This window comes from Notolabrus celidotus, chromosome 2, assembly GCF_009762535.1.
Source record: "Notolabrus celidotus isolate fNotCel1 chromosome 2, fNotCel1.pri, whole genome shotgun sequence".
In the NCBI taxonomy this organism is placed as follows: Eukaryota; Metazoa; Chordata; class Actinopteri; order Labriformes; family Labridae; genus Notolabrus; species Notolabrus celidotus.
Window position 1 is genome coordinate 30,296,486 of NC_048273.1, and position 19,174 is coordinate 30,315,659.

General features: G+C 38.3%; 2 protein-coding genes across 3 annotated transcripts in view; one reads left to right on the forward strand and one right to left on the reverse strand.

The window, feature by feature from the left end:
- pik3ca (phosphatidylinositol-4,5-bisphosphate 3-kinase, catalytic subunit alpha) overlaps nt 1-5,568 on the forward strand; it is a 40,300-nt gene extending 34,732 nt beyond the window's left edge. Inside the window, exon 26 of the mRNA XM_034673146.1 lies at nt 143-5,568. Within this exon, the coding sequence (XP_034529037.1) occupies nt 143-250 (108 nt within the window). The 3' untranslated portion in view covers nt 251-5,568. The remainder of the gene's footprint in view (nt 1-142) is intronic.
- Nucleotides 5,569-7,271: 1,703 nt separating this feature from the next.
- On the reverse strand, nt 7,272-17,932 carry kng1 (kininogen 1). Of its 2 annotated transcripts, none has more exons than XM_034673386.1 (10): nt 17,858-17,932; nt 17,054-17,190; nt 16,823-16,922; nt 15,437-15,583; nt 14,408-14,524; nt 14,165-14,240; nt 9,920-10,089; nt 9,721-9,831; nt 9,542-9,640; nt 7,272-7,982 (listed from the first exon to the last, which is right to left on the reverse strand). In XM_034673386.1, exons 3-10 carry the CDS (start codon nt 16,889-16,891, stop codon nt 7,659-7,661), a joined length of 1,113 nt encoding a protein of 370 aa, XP_034529277.1. In that variant the 5' UTR covers nt 16,892-16,922; nt 17,054-17,190; nt 17,858-17,932; the 3' UTR covers nt 7,272-7,658. The 2 variants fall into 2 exon arrangements, with proteins under 2 accessions (XP_034529277.1, XP_034529270.1); XM_034673379.1 differs by having other exon boundaries at nt 17,049-17,190.
- Between the last annotated feature and the right edge of the window lie 1,242 nt (nt 17,933-19,174).

Consider the following 19,174-nt stretch of genomic DNA (forward strand, 5'->3'; position numbering starts at 1 on the left):
CTCCCTGTGCTCATATCCTCTTTGTTCTGATTCTATTCTGGGGTCTCAAGATACTGTCAGGTCTCATACTTTGCTATCAAAAGACTCAGCAGGATTATCTAACTACTTATCTCTCTTATTTTTTCTTGTCTGCTGTGTGCAGGAGGCATTGGACTACTTTATGAAACAGATGAATGATGCTCATCACGGAGGGTGGACCACTAAGATGGACTGGATATTTCACACAATAAGGCAGCATGCACTAAACTGATCATCTGCACACAAACAAAACAAAAAAACAGCAGTCCCACCGAGAAAGATTTGCTTCTGTCAAACAGCTGTTTGTCTTACACTGTTCAGCACTCATCTTTCAAGGACTTTCAGTTTTCCATTACAGCAGACAAGTGAGCTGTCTGTGGTTCTGGGAGTTTTCAGCTCACCTTGTTTTTTTAAAACCAGCACCATTTGTATTTATTTGAACGAGGTTTCTGTTCTTTGTGCAGTCTGGAAATTACCCTGACCTAACGTTCCGTCCTCATGAAGATGTGCCCTACCTGGCTGATGCTTGTATCCTCGGCGGCTATGCTTCTTCTTGTTCCCAAAAGGAACAAACTGGGTAGGAAAGTTTACTTAAAACACTGCTGCACTTGCGGATCAAATAGACAAAACAACGTGACAATGTTTTTCTGCCAATCTAAAAAAATGTAGCCACAAAATATGTTGATCTTGCTGCTCTTCTGCTGTATCAGTGCTGCACTGTGGCTCCACCCTAGAAAGAAAGTGCTGAAAAACTTTGTTTTGATTTCCCATCACTGCTGAGAAGACAGCAGGCACAAGGAACTGTCTGAATTCTTACATCAAACGGGAATTACTTCACTTTATATAGTGCTGGAGTATGGGAGCATCTATGTTGATCCCCACTGCACAGTCTTCCACCATCTCTGTGGTGGAGCTCTCCCATCTGTATGAGGACACTTCAAAGCTCAGAAACTCTGCAGAAGAGTTTGTGGGTTGTTTTGCAAAGCTTGAAACTCTCCAACAGCCTCAAGGAAAAAAGCACTCCGCCACTTGGGAACATTTGTCGGTGGTGCAGCTTAAGACTTCAGGGTGATGATGCCTCTCCATCAAAATTGAAAAAAACTATCAGCACTTAGAGATACAAGAATAATATACAGATTTATTATGACTTTCTAAATTTATTTATGTATCTAGTTTCTTTCAGTTTCTACATGGGCAAGACTCAACTCTTCAGAAACACAGTATTGTTGTGTAAATATATTTGTATTATTTTTTTGTGTTTGGGTTTACGGATTTGTTTCCTTTACTTTCCACTGGCCACAAGTGAAACAGCTTCACCCTCTTCTGTAGATCTGCTGATGCCTTTTTTGCTTGACATAATTTTCAAGTTGGAAATCTCATACTACTTTATCCAAAGCTGACCAATTTGTTTTGTTTGGGCTTGTTTGCAGTCCTACTTGGAATTTAAAATCAGAATTATTTGGGGATGCAAAATGACAAAAAGTGAAAGTGCCAATCTCAGAAGTTCTGAATAATAGGACCTATTTTAAGCCTGTGGCTTTCTGTTTTGACTGTGAGCAGAGACCCAGGGGAATGTCACGTCTTCCTGTTGATAAAATGCCAACATCCAAAACAATGCACACTGCAAGGCCCAGCAAACTCTATCTCAACAAATTATGAGGGCACTATCTACGAGAGAAGCTGCGACTAGATTTGACCCACAGTTCTGTCTTTTTAAAACCATGTTAGATTGATCATTTCTGACATTTCCCTCATTTTAGCATCTTAAGAGTGTTGACTCTAAGAAACAAAGTGCATTTTAACTTGTGTTTACCCCACATTTTGTGGTTATATTTATTACTGAACTTAAACCCTGGCGGTATTAGAGTCATACTGCCTATTGCCATGTCCTGTTAAAGCCATGTCGTACACCCTTTTTTGTTAGACACTCACATTGTTGCTGTTTTCCCAACAGCAACATTAGAGTACATTTTCAGTGTGAACTTGTGAAATGGCAGTCAGTGCATCTGTTTTGAATCAAACAGTGCATCTTGGTAAAATTTGGTCAAAAGAGTGATTTAAGCAAATCTGTCAAAGTCTGAAAATGCAGAGTGATATGGAGGTGTAGAGGACCTCTGTTTCTGGCTGTGTTGGGTCAGGAGGCAGTGGACCACTGTTAAATTAATACATTAAATTAGACCTCAGCAACATTTTTGGGACACTTGTTCCTATTGTATCTATGATGCCATGGTTCCTCAGGGTGCTCTGAACCAAGCTGCAACCTCCGGCCACAAGAATTGAAGCCAATGTGGGAGTGTTAAAAACTGCAGTTCCTCCAGTGTCCGCTTGAGGCTGGCTCTGGAAGTACCAGAAACCACATACACTCCCATTCAAAAAAGCCGATCTTTGCAGCAGAAATAAACATGTTTACAACCTGGTACAAAAGACGAGTGTAGTCTGGATAGCTCATTTCTCGATCGGCACACACTGTACAGGGGGTGAATTTTTTCATAACGCTGCAATTATAAGATATTAAGATTACGAGTTTTTGGTTATTAGAGGCACAGCTGACTTGATTGACAGGCGGGAACACTGTAGCTGTTGGCGAGGAAGCTCAAAGCCCGCCTCTTTACCTCACACTCACTCGACAGCAGTCAGGTTGAGTTTCCAATATGGCTGCCGCTGATGATTGGCTTCAAAACAGCGCTTCAGAAACAGATGGGTGACGCCAGTCTATGCTCTGAACACATCACATCCACAGAGACCTTTTAAAGGGTTTTGTTTTTTTCTCTGGGTCTACATGTTGAAATCACTCATGTTCAGATTACTGATGTTATGCACCTTGAAACGTATGCCCCAACATCTTCAGGCAAAAAAGTATTTAATTAATTATTTACATTCAAGCAGCTTCCAATCCGTCCATCTCCGTTTGTTAGTTTACATCATAATTATCCAGATTAGTTTGAGCTGTTTCTTACAGAGTTGGTGAATGTGTCGTGCTGTGAACATAGGAATGATCAGCTATCTAGGTTAGCTAGTTGAACATTATTGTGCTACTGAATCAATTTGTTGAAAATGTTTGACAGAGAGAAAAAAGGGAAGGATGTTCAAATAGAAGTAGTGTGTCTTTAAAACAGACCATAGCTGTGTGAACTCTAAACGGACCGTTTGGGAAGTATTTGTTGAGAACGTTTTCTTTTTTGCGATTTACATAGAACCTTGAATGGCAGAGACTCTTGTATGCTGTGTTTTGCTGAGGACAGAATGTAGCACTTCATAAGAAAAGGCCTCAGAGCAGTCTCCCGAGCCTCATAAGCCCCCTGGCACCCTGAAACAAGAAAGACATTTGGATGTGCGCTAGATTAATCTGCAGTTTGAAAGTCAATCTGCCAGCACAAAAAGAAAGTCTGCACTTTGCAAAATTGATTGTATTGAAAAGCCAAAGTTGGGGGTCTGTTCTGATACGGTGTTGGATGTCCTGGATTGATGGCTAGAATGTATTTAAATGCTAAACTGCGCACTCATTTTTCTGTGTCTTTGAATCGTCCATGTTTCCTCTAAAGAGTCGGATGCAGTGCCACAAAATGAACTGTCCGTTATCAGCAGAGAGCTCTTTTTAACATTTTTTTCTCATCGTGCCAAATCAGGCGTCACTGAGGCCTGTGAAAGCTAATGCTGGAGTCACATCTCGCAGTAATCGGTCACAGAATTGAAAAAGGAAAGAAGAATGTTGGTCGTATGCACTTACAAATTGTAGTTCTCAATGCCTTTTTGTCCAAGAGGACTCCACATGAAAAGAGTTCGCCTAGCATGTTTCTCCAACAGCATTAGCAGTATGTATGATGTACAATTTGAGTATTTATGTATGCACAGCTGCAGTCAATCCTCTTTTCTACAGTGGGCTTCATGTGTGACAGATCTGCAGTGTTGTCATCTTTGATATTGTTTCACATTTATCCTCCAAAGTGAATGTGCGTGCGTGTGTGTGTGTTTGCTCATATGCGAACACTATCCTTCTGTACAGGTTGCAGAGCTTCATTGGCAGGCCCCAATGAACATGATGTATGTGTGTGTTCATGTCCATGTGTCCGGTGACACTGAGCTGTTGGAGAGGTGGTGTCTCTAAATGTTTTGTATGCCTCTTTTTTTTTTTGTTCTTGCAATGTTTGTAAGGAAACTTCTCTCAAAAATAGGTTGTAAATGTTTTACTTGAAGTGAAGAACCGCAGCTGTATTTAGTTGGTTTAAAGGTGCAGTGGAGGGTTGCAGTGTCGATTTAGTACTGATTGTGAGTGTGTGTGTTGTATTGTATGCAAACACCGGGACTGAAGCAAAATAGTCCAACATTTCTGTATTTAGATAAAACTACTGATTGCATCAGTGAAGGATTCACATTTTTAAGATCAGATCAGATCTCCTCAGTCTGCTTGGAAGCTCTCCTGCTCAAACTTTGGAGCTGTATCTGTGCAGGATTCCCCTAAATTGTGTTGCACTAGTTAATTCCCCCTTATGTGAAGGAATTGATGGCACCCACACTTTATCCTCTCTCTGTTGTTTTATGCCAACGGTGATAAAACAGAAAGCTAAACCAGCTTATCTGAATCAAAGGATGTTCTTTTTTCATTCATGTCCTGCTAATTCAATCATCTGATCTGAGCTATGGTTGCAGTACAAACAATAAGTTAATAAGAGCTCCAGAGATTACATAATGCAGTTCAATGCAGAATCAGTACAGTAAATCCAATGTATGTGAAACTTGCAGTGTAACATTTGAATGTCTGTCTTTATCCTCAGATATTTTGTTACTGTTTGTCCTTGCTGACCTGATGGACAGGTGTTCAAATCTTCACGTTCACTTCCTGTTTGAATACAGACTCTGATATTTCGTGAAAGTTGAAGCAGAAAGAAAATGTAGTCAGAATCACAATTTGGAGCCGATTGTTATCTTTTAAACAAAATGTGCTTTTATAGAGCCTTGAATGGGCTTTAAACACAACAGAACAGATGACATGTCGAGGGTTAGTAAAAATGTGCATTAAAAATAAACCCTGTATTGCACCAAAGAGCAAACATGACTAATCACATTATTGATCATTTGTGATCTCTTTGAAGCCCTGAGAATGTCGAAACAACGTCCTATTTTAAGAGAAATACCGACTGAGTACGTAGTTTGATGCTCTCTCCTGTATGCAGTGCTCTTGTGCGTCTCTAATATAATACCATGCTGTCAGAACCTGAACCTATACTATGAATGAATGTACAACGGGCCAATGTAATGTTTTCCTCAGCCTACCTGCATGAGACCGGGCAAAGATGAATACTTGTCGTCTTGCTTCATGTTATTTTATTGTTTAGTCTGCTAAGCAGCCACACAGATGTTTATGAATTGCTGCCTTAAGTTTACTCCCTGTAGGAACAGTTTCATACATTAACCTGCATTTTTTTAATTTATTAATGTATATTGCGTTCTGTTTCGGTTTCCTGGTCACATGGTAAATGTTTTTACCCTCACTGACTGACTGGTCATCTAAGTGTTCTGTGAAGATGTACAAATAAATTTGTTAAACATTCACTTGGCTGTGTTTTCTCTGAGACTCTGCTTCTAGAATTTGACTTTACATGAGCTAAGATAATTACCCCTTTCAGAATCATTTAAAGTAACTGACCACTAGCATTATGTGATGTTTGAGCCACAATGTTCAATTGTACTACCATAGGTTCTACTAATTCAAAGTCCAGGATTTTAATTAGTTCAAATCCATCAAACCTTACGTGCTAAAAAAAAAAACAAGGAATGAAATCAAATGAAATATGAAGAGTAGGGGCGCTGGTGGCCTAGAGGTCAAAGTGCCCCACATACAGAGGCTACAGTCCTCATTGCAGGGCCAGTCGACCATTTCCTGCATGTCTTCCCCTGCTCTCTGAAGAGTAAACTAATTGAAAAGGGAAATGTCTTTAGTTGGTTAAGTAAACCTACAAAAAGGCACACACTGATTGAAACTAGAGCTAGTCTAACCTCACAGACAAAAAGCATTTTGCATGGTGACACCAAGCAGCAACCTCTGCTATTGAAAAATGAAGCCAATGTTGAAGTGTGAAAAACTGCACTTCCTCAAGTGACCACTTGGGGCTGGATCCAAGATCCAAGAAACCCAATTAGAGCTCATGTTATGATGTTCATTTTTACAGCAGAATTTAACATGTTTACAGTGTCTTACAAAAACAGCTTTGGTCTGTAAACCTAATTTCTTAATTTGTGATAACTGTACCACAGATTATAACTTTTTTTTTAACGAAGCCGCAACCTCCGGCCACGAGAATTGAAGGCAATGTGGAAGTGTTAAAAACTGCAGTTCATCAAGTGTCCACTTGAGGCTGGAAGTACCAGAAACCACAAACACACAAATTCAAAAAAGCCGATCTTTACAGCAGAAATGAACATGTTTAAAGCCTGGTTCAAGAAACAAGTGTAGTCTGGATAGCTCATTTCTCGATCGGGGTGAATTTTTTCATAATGCTGCAATTATAAGATGTTAAGATTTCGAGTTTTCCATTATGAGAGGCACAGCTGACTTGATTGAATGGCGGGAACACTGTAGCTGTTGGCGAGGAGTCTCAAAGCCCACCGTTTTATGTCACACTAGCTCGACAGCAGTTAGGTTGAGTTCAACATTTTCAATATGGCTGCCACCGACCGATGATCGGCCTAAAAACAGTGGTTCAGAAACAGATAGGTGACGTCACGGATACTGCGTTCATTATTTATACAGTCTATGCCTTTAACTAATTTTGTTATTTTAAGGCTATGAATTATGAATACGGAGGCGTAATGAGGGGCACTGTTGAATTTCATTACAGGTGGGCTTCTTGTAGCTGTTTGCAAAGCAGGAAAGCTCCAGCTTCAACTCCACCTCTGTGCTGGTTTCGAGATCAGCTTGACATTTGTTAGTCAGCCTTTATAAAATGTGGCAACCACTATCTTTGGGCTTCATAATGCCTCTTCAGAAACATATGTGTGGTGTCCCTGAGACTGTCTGCTTTCAGTCCAACTGCTGAGTGAATCGGAGTGTTTACTGATTATAAAAAAAGAGAAAAAAGGAAGCATCAACGCTTACAGTAAATACCAGAAACATAATTTAGTTAAATAATGGTCATTTCATTAAGGGAAGTCATGGGATACTGTATCGGGAAAACTCTGTGTTCTTTATTTGAACAAAGCTGAAGCTTGTTTGCGTGAAAGTACGTGATTGATAGAAGTTTAAACAGAAAGGGAAATAAACAAGAAACAATAAAGTTTTATTTCTGTTGTCTTGAATGTCCATCCTGAGGAGGATGACAGATTTCCAATATACTCTTTTACATTTGTCACATCTCTGATAACCAAATATGTGGGCACTGAATTGCTCTTTACTATGATTCATTCAAAGAAACTTGATATGATAACAGTAAAGGATCTATCATCACTGCAGTCTGTTCCCAGTGCTGTCTGAGGCCCAAAATGTGTTTCTCCCCTTATGTTTCAACATTTTTCTCTTTAATAGTTTAAATCTGCAGGACAGCCCAGAAGATGCAACCCAGCTTAGTAGAGTATGGTCAAAATAATCAGCTGTGAGAGCGAGTGAGATTAATCTGAACAGAAATGTGGTTTCCTTGAGGAGAACCCTATGCCCCGATCAGGTCTGTGTCTTTAAAGCCCCCGTCGACTGCAGGTGTGGCCTCTGTGGGGTCCTTCATAGGACCTGCAGAACTGATGGGGTTGAATGGTTTCCAGGGCTTGGACGGACAGTGGAAAGGATTGTTGTTGGCAGCATCAGGAGAGGCAGACGGCTTCGAGGCTTTGGTGTCTTCCTCAGAAGATTCTTCTTTGGCTTTGGCAGCCTTGGGTGGGGGCGGTGCAGTGGGATTTGATGGAGATGGAGTAATAGCAGGATTATTGTATTCAAGGTTCCTCAGCGGAGACCAGCCAGGAGGGCGACGCTTCAACACCTGGAGAAAATAATTTACAACAGTGTGCAACATGTGGATGAGTAACCTGACCATCTCACTTGTTATTCACCAGCTGCACCTGCCTTTCTTTAGTTCCCAATTTCTAATGATGATAAACTTTGTTTACTGATCCGAGCAGTCCATTACTTTTCTATAACCCCTGATTGTTATACTCAACTCAACTCAACTTTATTATTTATATAGCACCTTTAATACATAAAAACATGCTGCCCAAAGTGCTTCAAAGAATAACAGAGAGACAGAAAACAACAGCAATGGTAACATTATAAAGGCATGATTATAAATAAAATACTTAATAAAATCAATACAGTAGAATAAGTAATAGTGGAAAGAAAAGTTAAAAAATAAGGTAGCGTTAACAAGATCAGATGAATACAAGAAATAATTAGATAAATAAATAACTGAATACGATAAATGTTAAAGCAATGATTAAAATAATAATAATAAAAATAATAATGCAGTCCAGGGCTAAAAAATAAATTACTCCAAATTAAAAGTTAGATTAAAAAGGTAAGTCTTAAGTTTACTTTTAAAAACACCCAGAGAGCTCGCCGGCTTAATGTCCAGAGGCAGAGAGTTCCAAAGCTTAGGGGTGCTTGTGTGAGACACACAAAGAACTTTTAGATTCACAGTCTTTTTAAATGCTTGTACCCACTGCCACCAGGTAGGTGTTAGACAAAGTGAGTTATAACGCACTGCCAAACTTTTGACATTTTTCATAGAAGAGATTAAGGGTAACTGCTATCATCGACTCACTAAAGTCATCAGCTAGTCTAAGTTGAATTAAAACCCAGATATTTAGGACATATATTAGACTTAAATAATAGTTCAATTGAGATCTGCCAGGTGTCCACAAAAGTGCTTCTCTTGTTTGCTGTATTCTGAGATCAGGAATTATTTGCTAACGAGTTTATCAGGACAAAGTCAGATGCGGACATGTCAGGGCTCTGGGTTAAGTACGGCCAGCTGAAGTTTAAACAAATCATGCCAAATCAATCTGTGAAAGAGTTCCAGCCCATTTTACTTGTGTGAACTTGTTGACACTGAGGAAATAACGTTAATTTCTGTTAGCATCGCATTGGTGAAAAATAGGTTAATTTCTGTATCTCTAAGTTACCGATCACTACAAAGAAAAAAACATGAGCGGTAGTGACGATAGCAACAGTACTAAAGGATGTGACTTTCACCTCATTTATTCTTAATGGTGTCATCTGCTAAGCTTCAAAAAAGGAGAGCTGAATGAGGACAAAATTTTGATATTCAAATCTTTCAGAGGACCTTTTCACCTTTTCTAACATAACAGTCAAAGGAAATGTTCAGTTCAATTACTATTATATTAGCATGCTTGTGTTTTAACTTGATGGGGAAGTGAGATTTTGAGTTTGATGTTACTTTTTGCTCTCTGGTAGCACAGCCAACTGTAGAATCACAATCAATCAATTTGACCTAGAAACTTTTTCTTTTGCTGTAAACTACAAGAGGAAAAGTGAGAGTGAAATGTAACTTTAGTCGACTGATTGATGAAAAGTGGGTCTCACCGTGGGAGGCATTGACCCTGCTTCACACTGGACTTCGGCCAGTGGGGCCTCAAGTCTCCACGGTGCTAGATCCACTGTGGAGTTACAGTTAGCAAACTCCTGCACACACAGAGACAGGACATTACAGTAAGCCTGGAAAAGATCTTGCAATGGCAGGAGTAATGTGTTTTAATGTTTACCAGGTTCTCTTCATCATGACCACACAGCTCGCTGAGGTCGTTGTGTTCCGCCTTAGCGCAAACTGTCTTCTTCATATCAAAGCTGAGCTTGAACCTGAAACCTGCCAACACCTGCAGCGATACAAACAGAAAGTATGAAGAAAAGAAACCATCATATATACATCCCACTATTTCTGTCACCATGTGATGACCCCTCTACCTGTCTGGTGGCGTAGCCAACTCTGTTCAGGGAGAACAGGTGAGTAGAGTTAGAGATGGTGTTGTACTTTGAGATGGAAGCTGAAATAGGAACTTTAAGGTCCTCTGAGTTCTCATCTATGTCCTGGGGGCAGCCCAAACAGGAAGCTCTCTCTGGGATGATAACATTTTCTGGGGGGGAAAGGGATGGTTAAAAAGAGAAGCAGAAAAAAGAAGCAGAGAAGAAATAGAAATAAGACAGCAGGCATGAGGTAGCTCAGGGTGTTTACTATTTTTATACATTTTATTTTGGCTAGACAATCCATGCAAGAAAATAATTAAAATCAGTTGATGTTACACCAATACAGGCTCTGCCTGTCTCATTACATCTGTTGGATGACACTTTTAACTTTGTTGCAAGGATACCCATTAATGCACATTGAAGTTAAACTATATAATACAACAACAGGTTTCTGACCTCTTGGGGGAAATTATTAAAAGAGCCAAATTTCTCAAATTAAGTTATTTTTAGAAGAACAGCCAAAGAAGAACAATTCTTTAGGCATTATGGGAAATAATCTAAGTTTGTGCAGATTAAAGGCAATGTGAGGAGTATTTCACTTACTCTGTAAAAGTGTCAGCCTGATACCCATGCCTTTCCATGACCTACATGTAATATCAAATTATCAGCTAAAGGATGCATTATTTATTAACACTGAATTTTAGTGCCTCTGTCTGGGCTCAGAAGTGGTTATGTTTAAAGCCCAAGTTTAGCAGTGAGAAGTTTCTTCAGATCTCAGTCATTCATTTTCTCTTTGTACACATGGCTATTTTTCTGTTTTGTACTCCTGGCTTATACTGAAACAGGATGACTAGAGATGTACATTTCTTCTGAAGTATTGTTTTAGAAGGAGAAACTCCACATCCGGGGCTTTGTTTGGTTAAAAAGCAAAATAGCTATGAACAGGATTTAATGTTTCTGCAGGCGTGTGAATGCTTCATTGCTCTATGAGGACTTAACAGTTAAACTGTGTGCTTACTTATTGAGACATTTATCATTTATTATAAATTGGAGCATCACTACACCAAGGCTGTGATGAGTAATGCAAAATCAAAACATCTGGTCACTTTTTTTAAGCAAGCTAACAAAGCTGAGCTTTTCACTCGGCACTCTGCACTCTGCGCCTTGCAAAAAGGTGCCTTGAACAAAGTAAGTAAAGAAATGAAGATCTGTATTCCATTCATGTATTTCCACAACAAATGCATGTTTTGGTTAGAGTCACATCTCGACCAGAGTGGGTGTTGGTGCTCATGGGAAATGCAGTCTTCATCCTGGAGAAACGTTACTGATTTTGTCCAAAGGGGATAATCAACACAATGAAAACATTTCCTCACAGTGCCTTTAACTTGAAATCACTTCACAGCTCTTTGTCTGCCCAAAAATAATTATGAATGAAAAACATTTTAAATCTCCTTCAGCAATAAGCTTTTAATTAAAATTGATTCATATAATTTCAATAAACTCTAAAATGGCACTGTCTTTTAAATCATGTTTCCTTTTCAAGTGTCTTTTAGTACTCCAGGATGCTGTATTTTGGGTTGTATTTTGATAATATTTCTTCATTATTCGAATAATGTTTGCATTGCACTGACCTGCTCTGGCCTTTCATTTCTATATTGTTTGCTTATGGATGACATGTCTTGCTTGCTTTAAGGACATCCCAAAAACCCTTTCACTCTGAGCCTTAAAATGTGGCTCAACACTTTGGAAGTTTGATGGTTAAAACATGGATATTTTTAAGTGTGGGCAGACAGTGAGCTGGTTAGGCAAACAGATTAAAGTCTAGACTGTCACTGCCTTTTATGGTGTGATAAGTTAATATTGTGTTCTCTCTGTCTGCAGATAGTGTTGATATGTTACAAAATCAGCCCCCCTCTGTGTCCCCCGCGCCCACCAGTGTACATTTTCCTCAATGACTCACTGTTTTCCTAATGAGAAATATGCTTGCCTCTGAGTCATGTTGGACTGAAATCAACAGACCAGAGATTTCTAACATAAAAAAACTCTTCATTAATGTTCTTATTTTTCCTGGAAGATCTAAAAAAAAAAAAAAAAAGCGGATATTACTGGGTTAAGTTTTCTCATTATATGGGATTAGACTTTAAAATTTCCCCACTGGCTGCATCACATGACAAGCAAAGTAATGAGTATTAATGAGCCACTGCTTCTGCTGTTAATGTCTCCAATGAGGTCCCAAGTTGAAAGATTATTTTAGAAAATATTCTTATTGGAAGCATTTTATAAAATCACTTTGAGTGTCCAGTTTATCTCCAGGTGCAAAAGAAAGAACACAAAGTTGTTAGCTTTTTATGGGTTTGATGTCTTGCTGAAAGTCTGATGAGGAGATTGATACTACTATTCTGACTTAAGTCTTAAAATGTCTTATAGTGTTTTAAAATGTTAAGTTGTGGTTTTACTGGAGGTCATATACCTGTTTGGTTTGGTTTGGTACACTGGAAAAAATGCCCCTCCAAAAACAAGAAAAAAGGTACTTTTACCTTGAAATAAACAAATAAAATCTGCCAATAGAACGAATGAAAATTTGTTTGGTAAGATTTCTTAAAATAAGACGTTAAATTTAGATACTGTGATCTTAAAATTAGCAGGGAAAACTTATTGTAAGCAATATTTTACCAGTATTTTAAAGCTTAGTGTCTCAGAATAAGCCAGGAATGATAACAATTTGTATTTTATCACTCCAAAAAAGATTTTTGCACTAATACATTTCATGTCAACTTCTTCATTTGAGATATATTCACCTTCATTTGAGTTGTATTATAGCGGCACTTCTCTAGGTTTAAGACCATCTTGTACTTGAAATAAGATTATAAAGTTTAATTTGAGCATTTTAAGATTTAATGTCTCCTCATAGTGAGCTGGATATACTAATATTCAGTCATGTTGTTTTTTAGGATAAGCCATCTATGCTCAAAAGTAGGTGTTTCATTGTGTGCATGTAGTTTGAGGATGTATATTTTTATCTGATTTAGAAGAAACAGTGCCTGAAAACTGTAACCCACCTTAAAAAACAACAACTTTTCTTTCTTTCTTTCTTTCTTTCTTTCTTTCTTTCTTTCTTTCTTTCTTTTATCAATGGAGCTGTTTTCTGATAGATTCTCCAATAAAATGCATTTACTTAAATCAAGTAAAGTGTTTCTCTTCAATCAAGATTATCGGTCTTCTACAAATAAGATCTCAGCTTGACAAATATATGAAATGTAAAATAAACCTTGTTTCTTCTAAATTACAACTCAAAACAAGATCATTTCAAGATTGTTTGATTTTACAAGGTATTTAAGATGCATTGTCTTAAACAAGTCCCACTATCTTGCTCAAATGTTACTTGTTAAGTTCTTAAATCAAGTGGGAAAAGACATTTTGACAAAAAATTAGACAATTTCACTTGGTAAGATTTTAAGTTTTTGCAGTGTAACAGATGCCAAGCAGCCGGGGGTCACTTCAGTCAGTTCAGTTACTGCTGGATGTCGAGAGTAGACCAGCGTTTCATCCTCTGTGGCACCAAAAGTCACTTAAGATGTTGCCCCAATTGAATAAAGTTGAATTGTTGACACTAGTTTGCAGTTTGTTTTTGTTTAACTTCTTGACAGAGCTAGGTGACAAGTTTCCTCCTGATAGTCTTTGTGCTAAGCTAAGCTAATTGTATCCAAGATCTAGCATCAAATCTCTGTGATCTGTTGCAGTGGCATGAATCTTCTCGTATTGTGAGGGGTCTGACACTTTGGAACAATCTGCCCGAGGAGGTCAGGTCTGCTGAGTCAGTGAGCTCCTTTAAATCCCTTCTTAAAACATTCCTTTATTGCAGATCCTTTCTGGATTTTATCTGAATTTTATTTGACTTTATTTTATTTTAACCGTTTTCAGAAATATATTTTAAATGAATTGTATTCCTTTAGAGTTCTTTTAGGGGATTTTTTTGTCTTTTAAAATATGTTTTATTTCTTTATCTTGACTTGTGTGTTTTTATGATCTGCCTGTTTTATTTTGCTGCCCATGTGAAGCACTTTGTAACTTTGTTTTTGAAAAGTGCTCTACAAAAAAATATATATTATATATCATTATACTATTCTCTGAAAAAGAAGAGCAAATAATCAACTTTGCCACAATTTCAAGTTATTCACTTCAATAAATGTTTTTTTAATGCAAAAGCATTTAAATAAATGAATCTAATTCCGTTCATTCACTCACCAAACCGACAATCAACCTGTCTGGTGTCTGCTTCGGTCTCTGTCATGTAGACGGTGGCATTGCATGTAAATGGCTCCTGAAGGAATAACAGGGTAGACATTGTGAGCCTGACTGCTAACAATTTTTTAAAAAGTTCCTCCTCCACAGTTTGAGCACAACATATAATCTGCAGTGTTTCATTTTTAAACATTAACGTATGTTTAAAATAAAACTCTGCAGCTTTGTTTCATCCGTCTTTACAACCTTGCGTCCATGAGGCAGATAGTCACAGTCTGTCCAGGGTTTGTTACTTCCAGCTAGACAGTCGCTCTTCCTGCTGGTGAAGCGCAGTGAGTACACAGAATCTGCGCCATTCTCTGACTGTAGGGGGACACACACACAAAACAAACACACTCAAACACACACCAACAAATGGGCAATCAGTGTGTGTACCAGATGTCAATGTGTCTAAACATGTCTAAACATTTCTGCCCAAAATTTCTTGGTAAGCATCACACATCTTTATTTCCTTCTCTGTGATCTTCCCTGTTTCTCTCTGAGCTTTCAAATGTTTATTTCACGGACGTATTATTATCAACAATTTGTTTTTACATTTTAATAAACTGATGTTGACTTCAGATTATGATGCTACTTGTCTAACCCTTCTTATTCTTGTTAGTTATTACTGTTTTTGTGATGAAGGGATGCAACAGTCCTGGAATTTTTAGTTCAATACTGAGGACTGGGCTTTTGGCCGATACAAAATACCAATCAGATACCAATAAGAATAGTTAAGCTGTTTGACCCCCGTATTGTGGAAGAGATGTGAATCATTCTTTTATGTTTGGCAACATCAGGGTGGACTTAAACACTGATTTCTTACTCTGTAAAACAAAACAGCGACAGAACTGTGCAGCTGTGTTTGAAAATGTTCCTCCAAACAGCCTCGTAAAGAATAAGCTGCATTACAAAACAATAATAGCACCAAACAGCTGACACTTTCATGTAAGTGGGTTATCTCCCAACTCTATCTTTTTGAGCAACAAGGCCACCCTGAAGCTTGGAGAGCAACAGGATTGTAGATGTAATCTAAACACTGTGTTGAAGAGATTAGTCAGAGATTAGGCGATTGTGATGATACTCAAGTCACTGAATCTGAATCAGACTGATGTGCAATAATAGCAAACATTTACCAATGAAATATGTGTGGATTGATTTGCACTATTATGAAATATCAGATTGCATTCTCCTATCTTAAGATCTCATAAAGGTGCGGACAGCTACTCGCTGTACCTTTCTGGCTGAGAGTATCTGAAAGAGGGCCAGATTGTGTCCAGTGCTCATCCCCTCGTTGAACTTGCTCACAGCGCTGTGGGCAGCCCTCTCTACAGACGGGTCATCACAGAAGATCAGGACACCAGTCGGATCCTGCGCTGCATCCTGAAAGAGAAGTGTCATAATGACAAGAGAAGAAATTATAATCGCTGCTACACAACATCAAGTCAGCCTCTCTGCAGTGTTGTTTTATCTTGTATCTGATAGTCATCCATCCTCAGGCTTTAACTCTTTCTAAGTGTCCAAGGAAATTAAAGTACTCCTTTTAGTTTAGGTGCTGATGGTTAATGTAACAGAGTCCAATATGCACCTGTATCCATCACAGTCTATGGTATTTACGTGACAAGTGTGACTTGGAGGTCCTCAGAGATAATGTATTGTGATGAACAGCCCCTCCTTCCTGTTCCTGACTGTTTCTTCTTCTGTTTTTTTCTTTAGGTTTGTTTTGCCCTCTCCCTCCCATTCATTGAACTGCTCTCCCCATGAAGTTTTGGTGTCAAGTTATGTCATGTAAAACTATTGTATTTCTATTTAGTTCTTTCCGATGTACATTTAAAAAAGTTTTAACAAGAATTTTCATGAAAACGAGTGAGATATCCTCATTGAAGCATGATCTGTGAGGGTTAAAGAACACTATTGCACCAAATATTGATTTAAATGGTTAGAATGGAGTTAATAATGAGATTTTAAAATGTTTATTGGGATTTTTTTGGGTTCTGACACTTTGCGATAATTTAATATGCCCTGGGCAAATTGACCCATGAACGTTATTGCTGTTCCTGAGAACTTAACAGGAGGGTTAACATAATGAAATTAATTACAGTTTTTTTATTACTTTAATCTCCAAGGTTTTGTTATGATGTAACCACGCAGCCTTGCCAACGTATGACTCAAAGTGTCACAGGGTGACTCAGCCTCAGAAGTCAGAGAAGAATAAAGTTTTTTAAACTTGCATATTGACTTATTCTACATTAGTCTGAAAGACCTTATATTTTCAATGACTTCTCAGTGGAAAATATTCATAATTTTCCTACTTGTATCTGGAAGCTGCAGTAACTGTTTAATTTTCTTTTTACCAAGTATCCACTGCATATAATTATCTTACAAATTAGGATGCATTTGTTATGTAGCTTTGCAGAACACAATGTTTAAATCTTGCATAAATAATACTCCATATGTAATATTCAAAATACAAAAACCTGACAGTTTATAAGTTCTTTCAACTTGTGATAAATCTGATGCTGAAAACTTTGCTCTTTTAAAGTTTTAGCTCCAGCTGACTTCTCATAGTTTGGTTTCTCTACTTTTTCTCAAAGAGGACCAGTCTGAAGAATTACTCCTTACCTGACCAAACACTGAGCTGTGGAGGCACAGCAGTCCCAGCACACACAGCCCCAATCTGCTCCTCATCATCTGATCCGGATTGGTATCTGGTCTTACTCGACTGAAAGATAAAGTAATTCAAAACTTCACACCAACTCTTTTAGCTACAGAGTATCGTCAAATGACCTTTAACACTTTGGTTGAAAGTCCTGTCCACTAAGTAAAGACTAAGTGAGGCGTTACTTACAGTACCTCTAGGAAGAGAGGCCTGCTGTTGTTCCTGCTGGGCTTGAAGAGGGAAAACTGGACTCCTCTCCACACAGGGATTGCCACCTGAGTAAAGTTCTCCTGAAACTGTGGGCTAGAATCCTGAGAAAAATTATGACACACTGATGGACACATACACAGAGGACCGATGACACATACACACACACACACACACACACACACACACACACACACACACACACACACACACACACACACACACACACACACACACACACACACACACACACACACACACACACACACACACACATTAATGATCAGAGAGCACAGTCGGTTAAAGGGGAGTAAATGTTTGCTCTTTTGTTTGCCCTCCTACTGCCGAGTCAATACAACAGTCAGTATCAGAGAGAGGAGAGCATGTGAGGAGATGAACAAACTGACTTTAATATTGCATTTAAAAGAGCAAACCCTCTTACATCACACACCTGTACTTACAAATTAAATCACAATAGGTTGAGCTGATTAGCAATCACAGTATGGTGTCAAAAAAACAAGTGATATGTGTGTAAGGGTCCCTTTTTGTGTTTCTGTGTGTGTGCTTACAGTGTGTGTTTTGTGTGTTCTAACTGGTACTTTGTCCCCATCGACCTTTAGCCCATCACTTTGATTTCCTCACTGCTGGTCTGAGAAATGAGGTAAAATGTGTTCAACCGTTATACTGTAGATATTTCAAACTGACATGTTGTGTTACTTTTTGCTGGACTACAGCAAGTCCACCACGTACAACAAGGTCAGTGTAGCTGTGGATTAATGCTGCCAACATACCAGCATCTTTCATGTTTCCTCTTTTGATCATTGGCTCTGTTTCACTCCAGCTCCGTCATCATCATCATCGTCGTCATCATCATCATCATCATCATCATCATCATCATCATCATGCTGTCTTTGCAATACAACAACAAACAGTTCTGACATGGATTTTAAAAATGTAACATAATAGTGTAAAAACCCCTGACTGCATGATTGATGGTGTGAACATAAGAAAAGAGCAGGTTTATTAGAGCACAAGACTGCCCTCTTGAGGTCACACTGTGGACAGCTTCATAGAGCAGAGGTTCCTAACATGATACAGGAGAGATATACTCAGTGGTGGACAGTAACAAAGTAAATTTACTTGAGTACTGTACTTAAGTACATTTTTCGAGTATCTGTACTTTACTTGAGTATTACTTTTGGGGGGAACTCATTACTCTTACTCCACTACATTTCTATCAATGCTCTAGTTACTCACTATTTCTGCTTTGAAGTCAGCTCATGAATTTCCTTATATTTTCTGAAATCTGATCCCTAAGACAGTAAACTGTGTTTGTGATGTTCTGTTTGTCTCAGTGGTTTAGTCGTACCTGTATATCGCGCGTCTCGTTTCATTTAGAGGTGGTAATGATGGCTATAATTCTCCACCTGAGCCCCCATGTCCATACCTTCAGCCCGTGTTACAGGTTTTTGAAATGAAGAATGATATGTATCGTTTGAAATGTTCTCCCTGTTTCCCACTCTGCTCAAACATACAAACATTCACAGTCCAACCTGAGAAAGCGTGCTGAGCTACGTAACATTTGTTTTATTCCAGATGAACATTTCAAACTAGGTTGTCTGTGCTTGGAGTAACTTAGTTTCTGTTTTTATTCCATGGTATAGTTTTTAGAGATTTCAAGTAATGTTTTCTAAATTAACATAATGTAACAGAATGTACTCCCATGTATTCTTGACTGCACTTATGTATTGTGAAAAAACAACGGTTTGAGATATTTTAAGAAGTACTTTGAATACTTATATTTGTATTTTTAAAAACAAGTACTTCAGTACTTTAACTCAAGTAATAATCTGACAGAGCAACTTTCACTTGTATTGGAGTAATATTTGACCAGGAGGATCTATACTTTGACTTAAGTAACGAAGACGTGTACTTTGTCCACCACTGGATATACTTTATACTTAAGTTCAGATTCATAGATCCATATGGGCAGAGCAGAAAGGAATATTTTTTCTTATGTAGGTGAAAAAAAGTTGTCTCCTTATGATCTGACTCTACATATGAATACAGAGTTGGATTGCAAGTGACAGGATTTTTAGGCTCTGAAA

Bases quoted from the DNA above. Each gene is read 5' to 3' on its own strand.
- kng1 (XM_034673379.1), bottom strand. From the start codon at position 17,888: ATGATCAAAAGAGGAAACATGAAAGATGCTG. The intron at 16,923-17,048 runs GTAAGTAACGCC...TTTATCTTTCAG, and splicing joins CCTCTCTTCCTAGAGGTACT to TCGAGTAAGACCAGATACCA. The intron at 10,090-14,164 runs GTGAGTGAATGA...TTTCCCCCCCAG, and splicing joins ACAGGTTGATTGTCGGTTTG to AAAATGTTATCATCCCAGAG.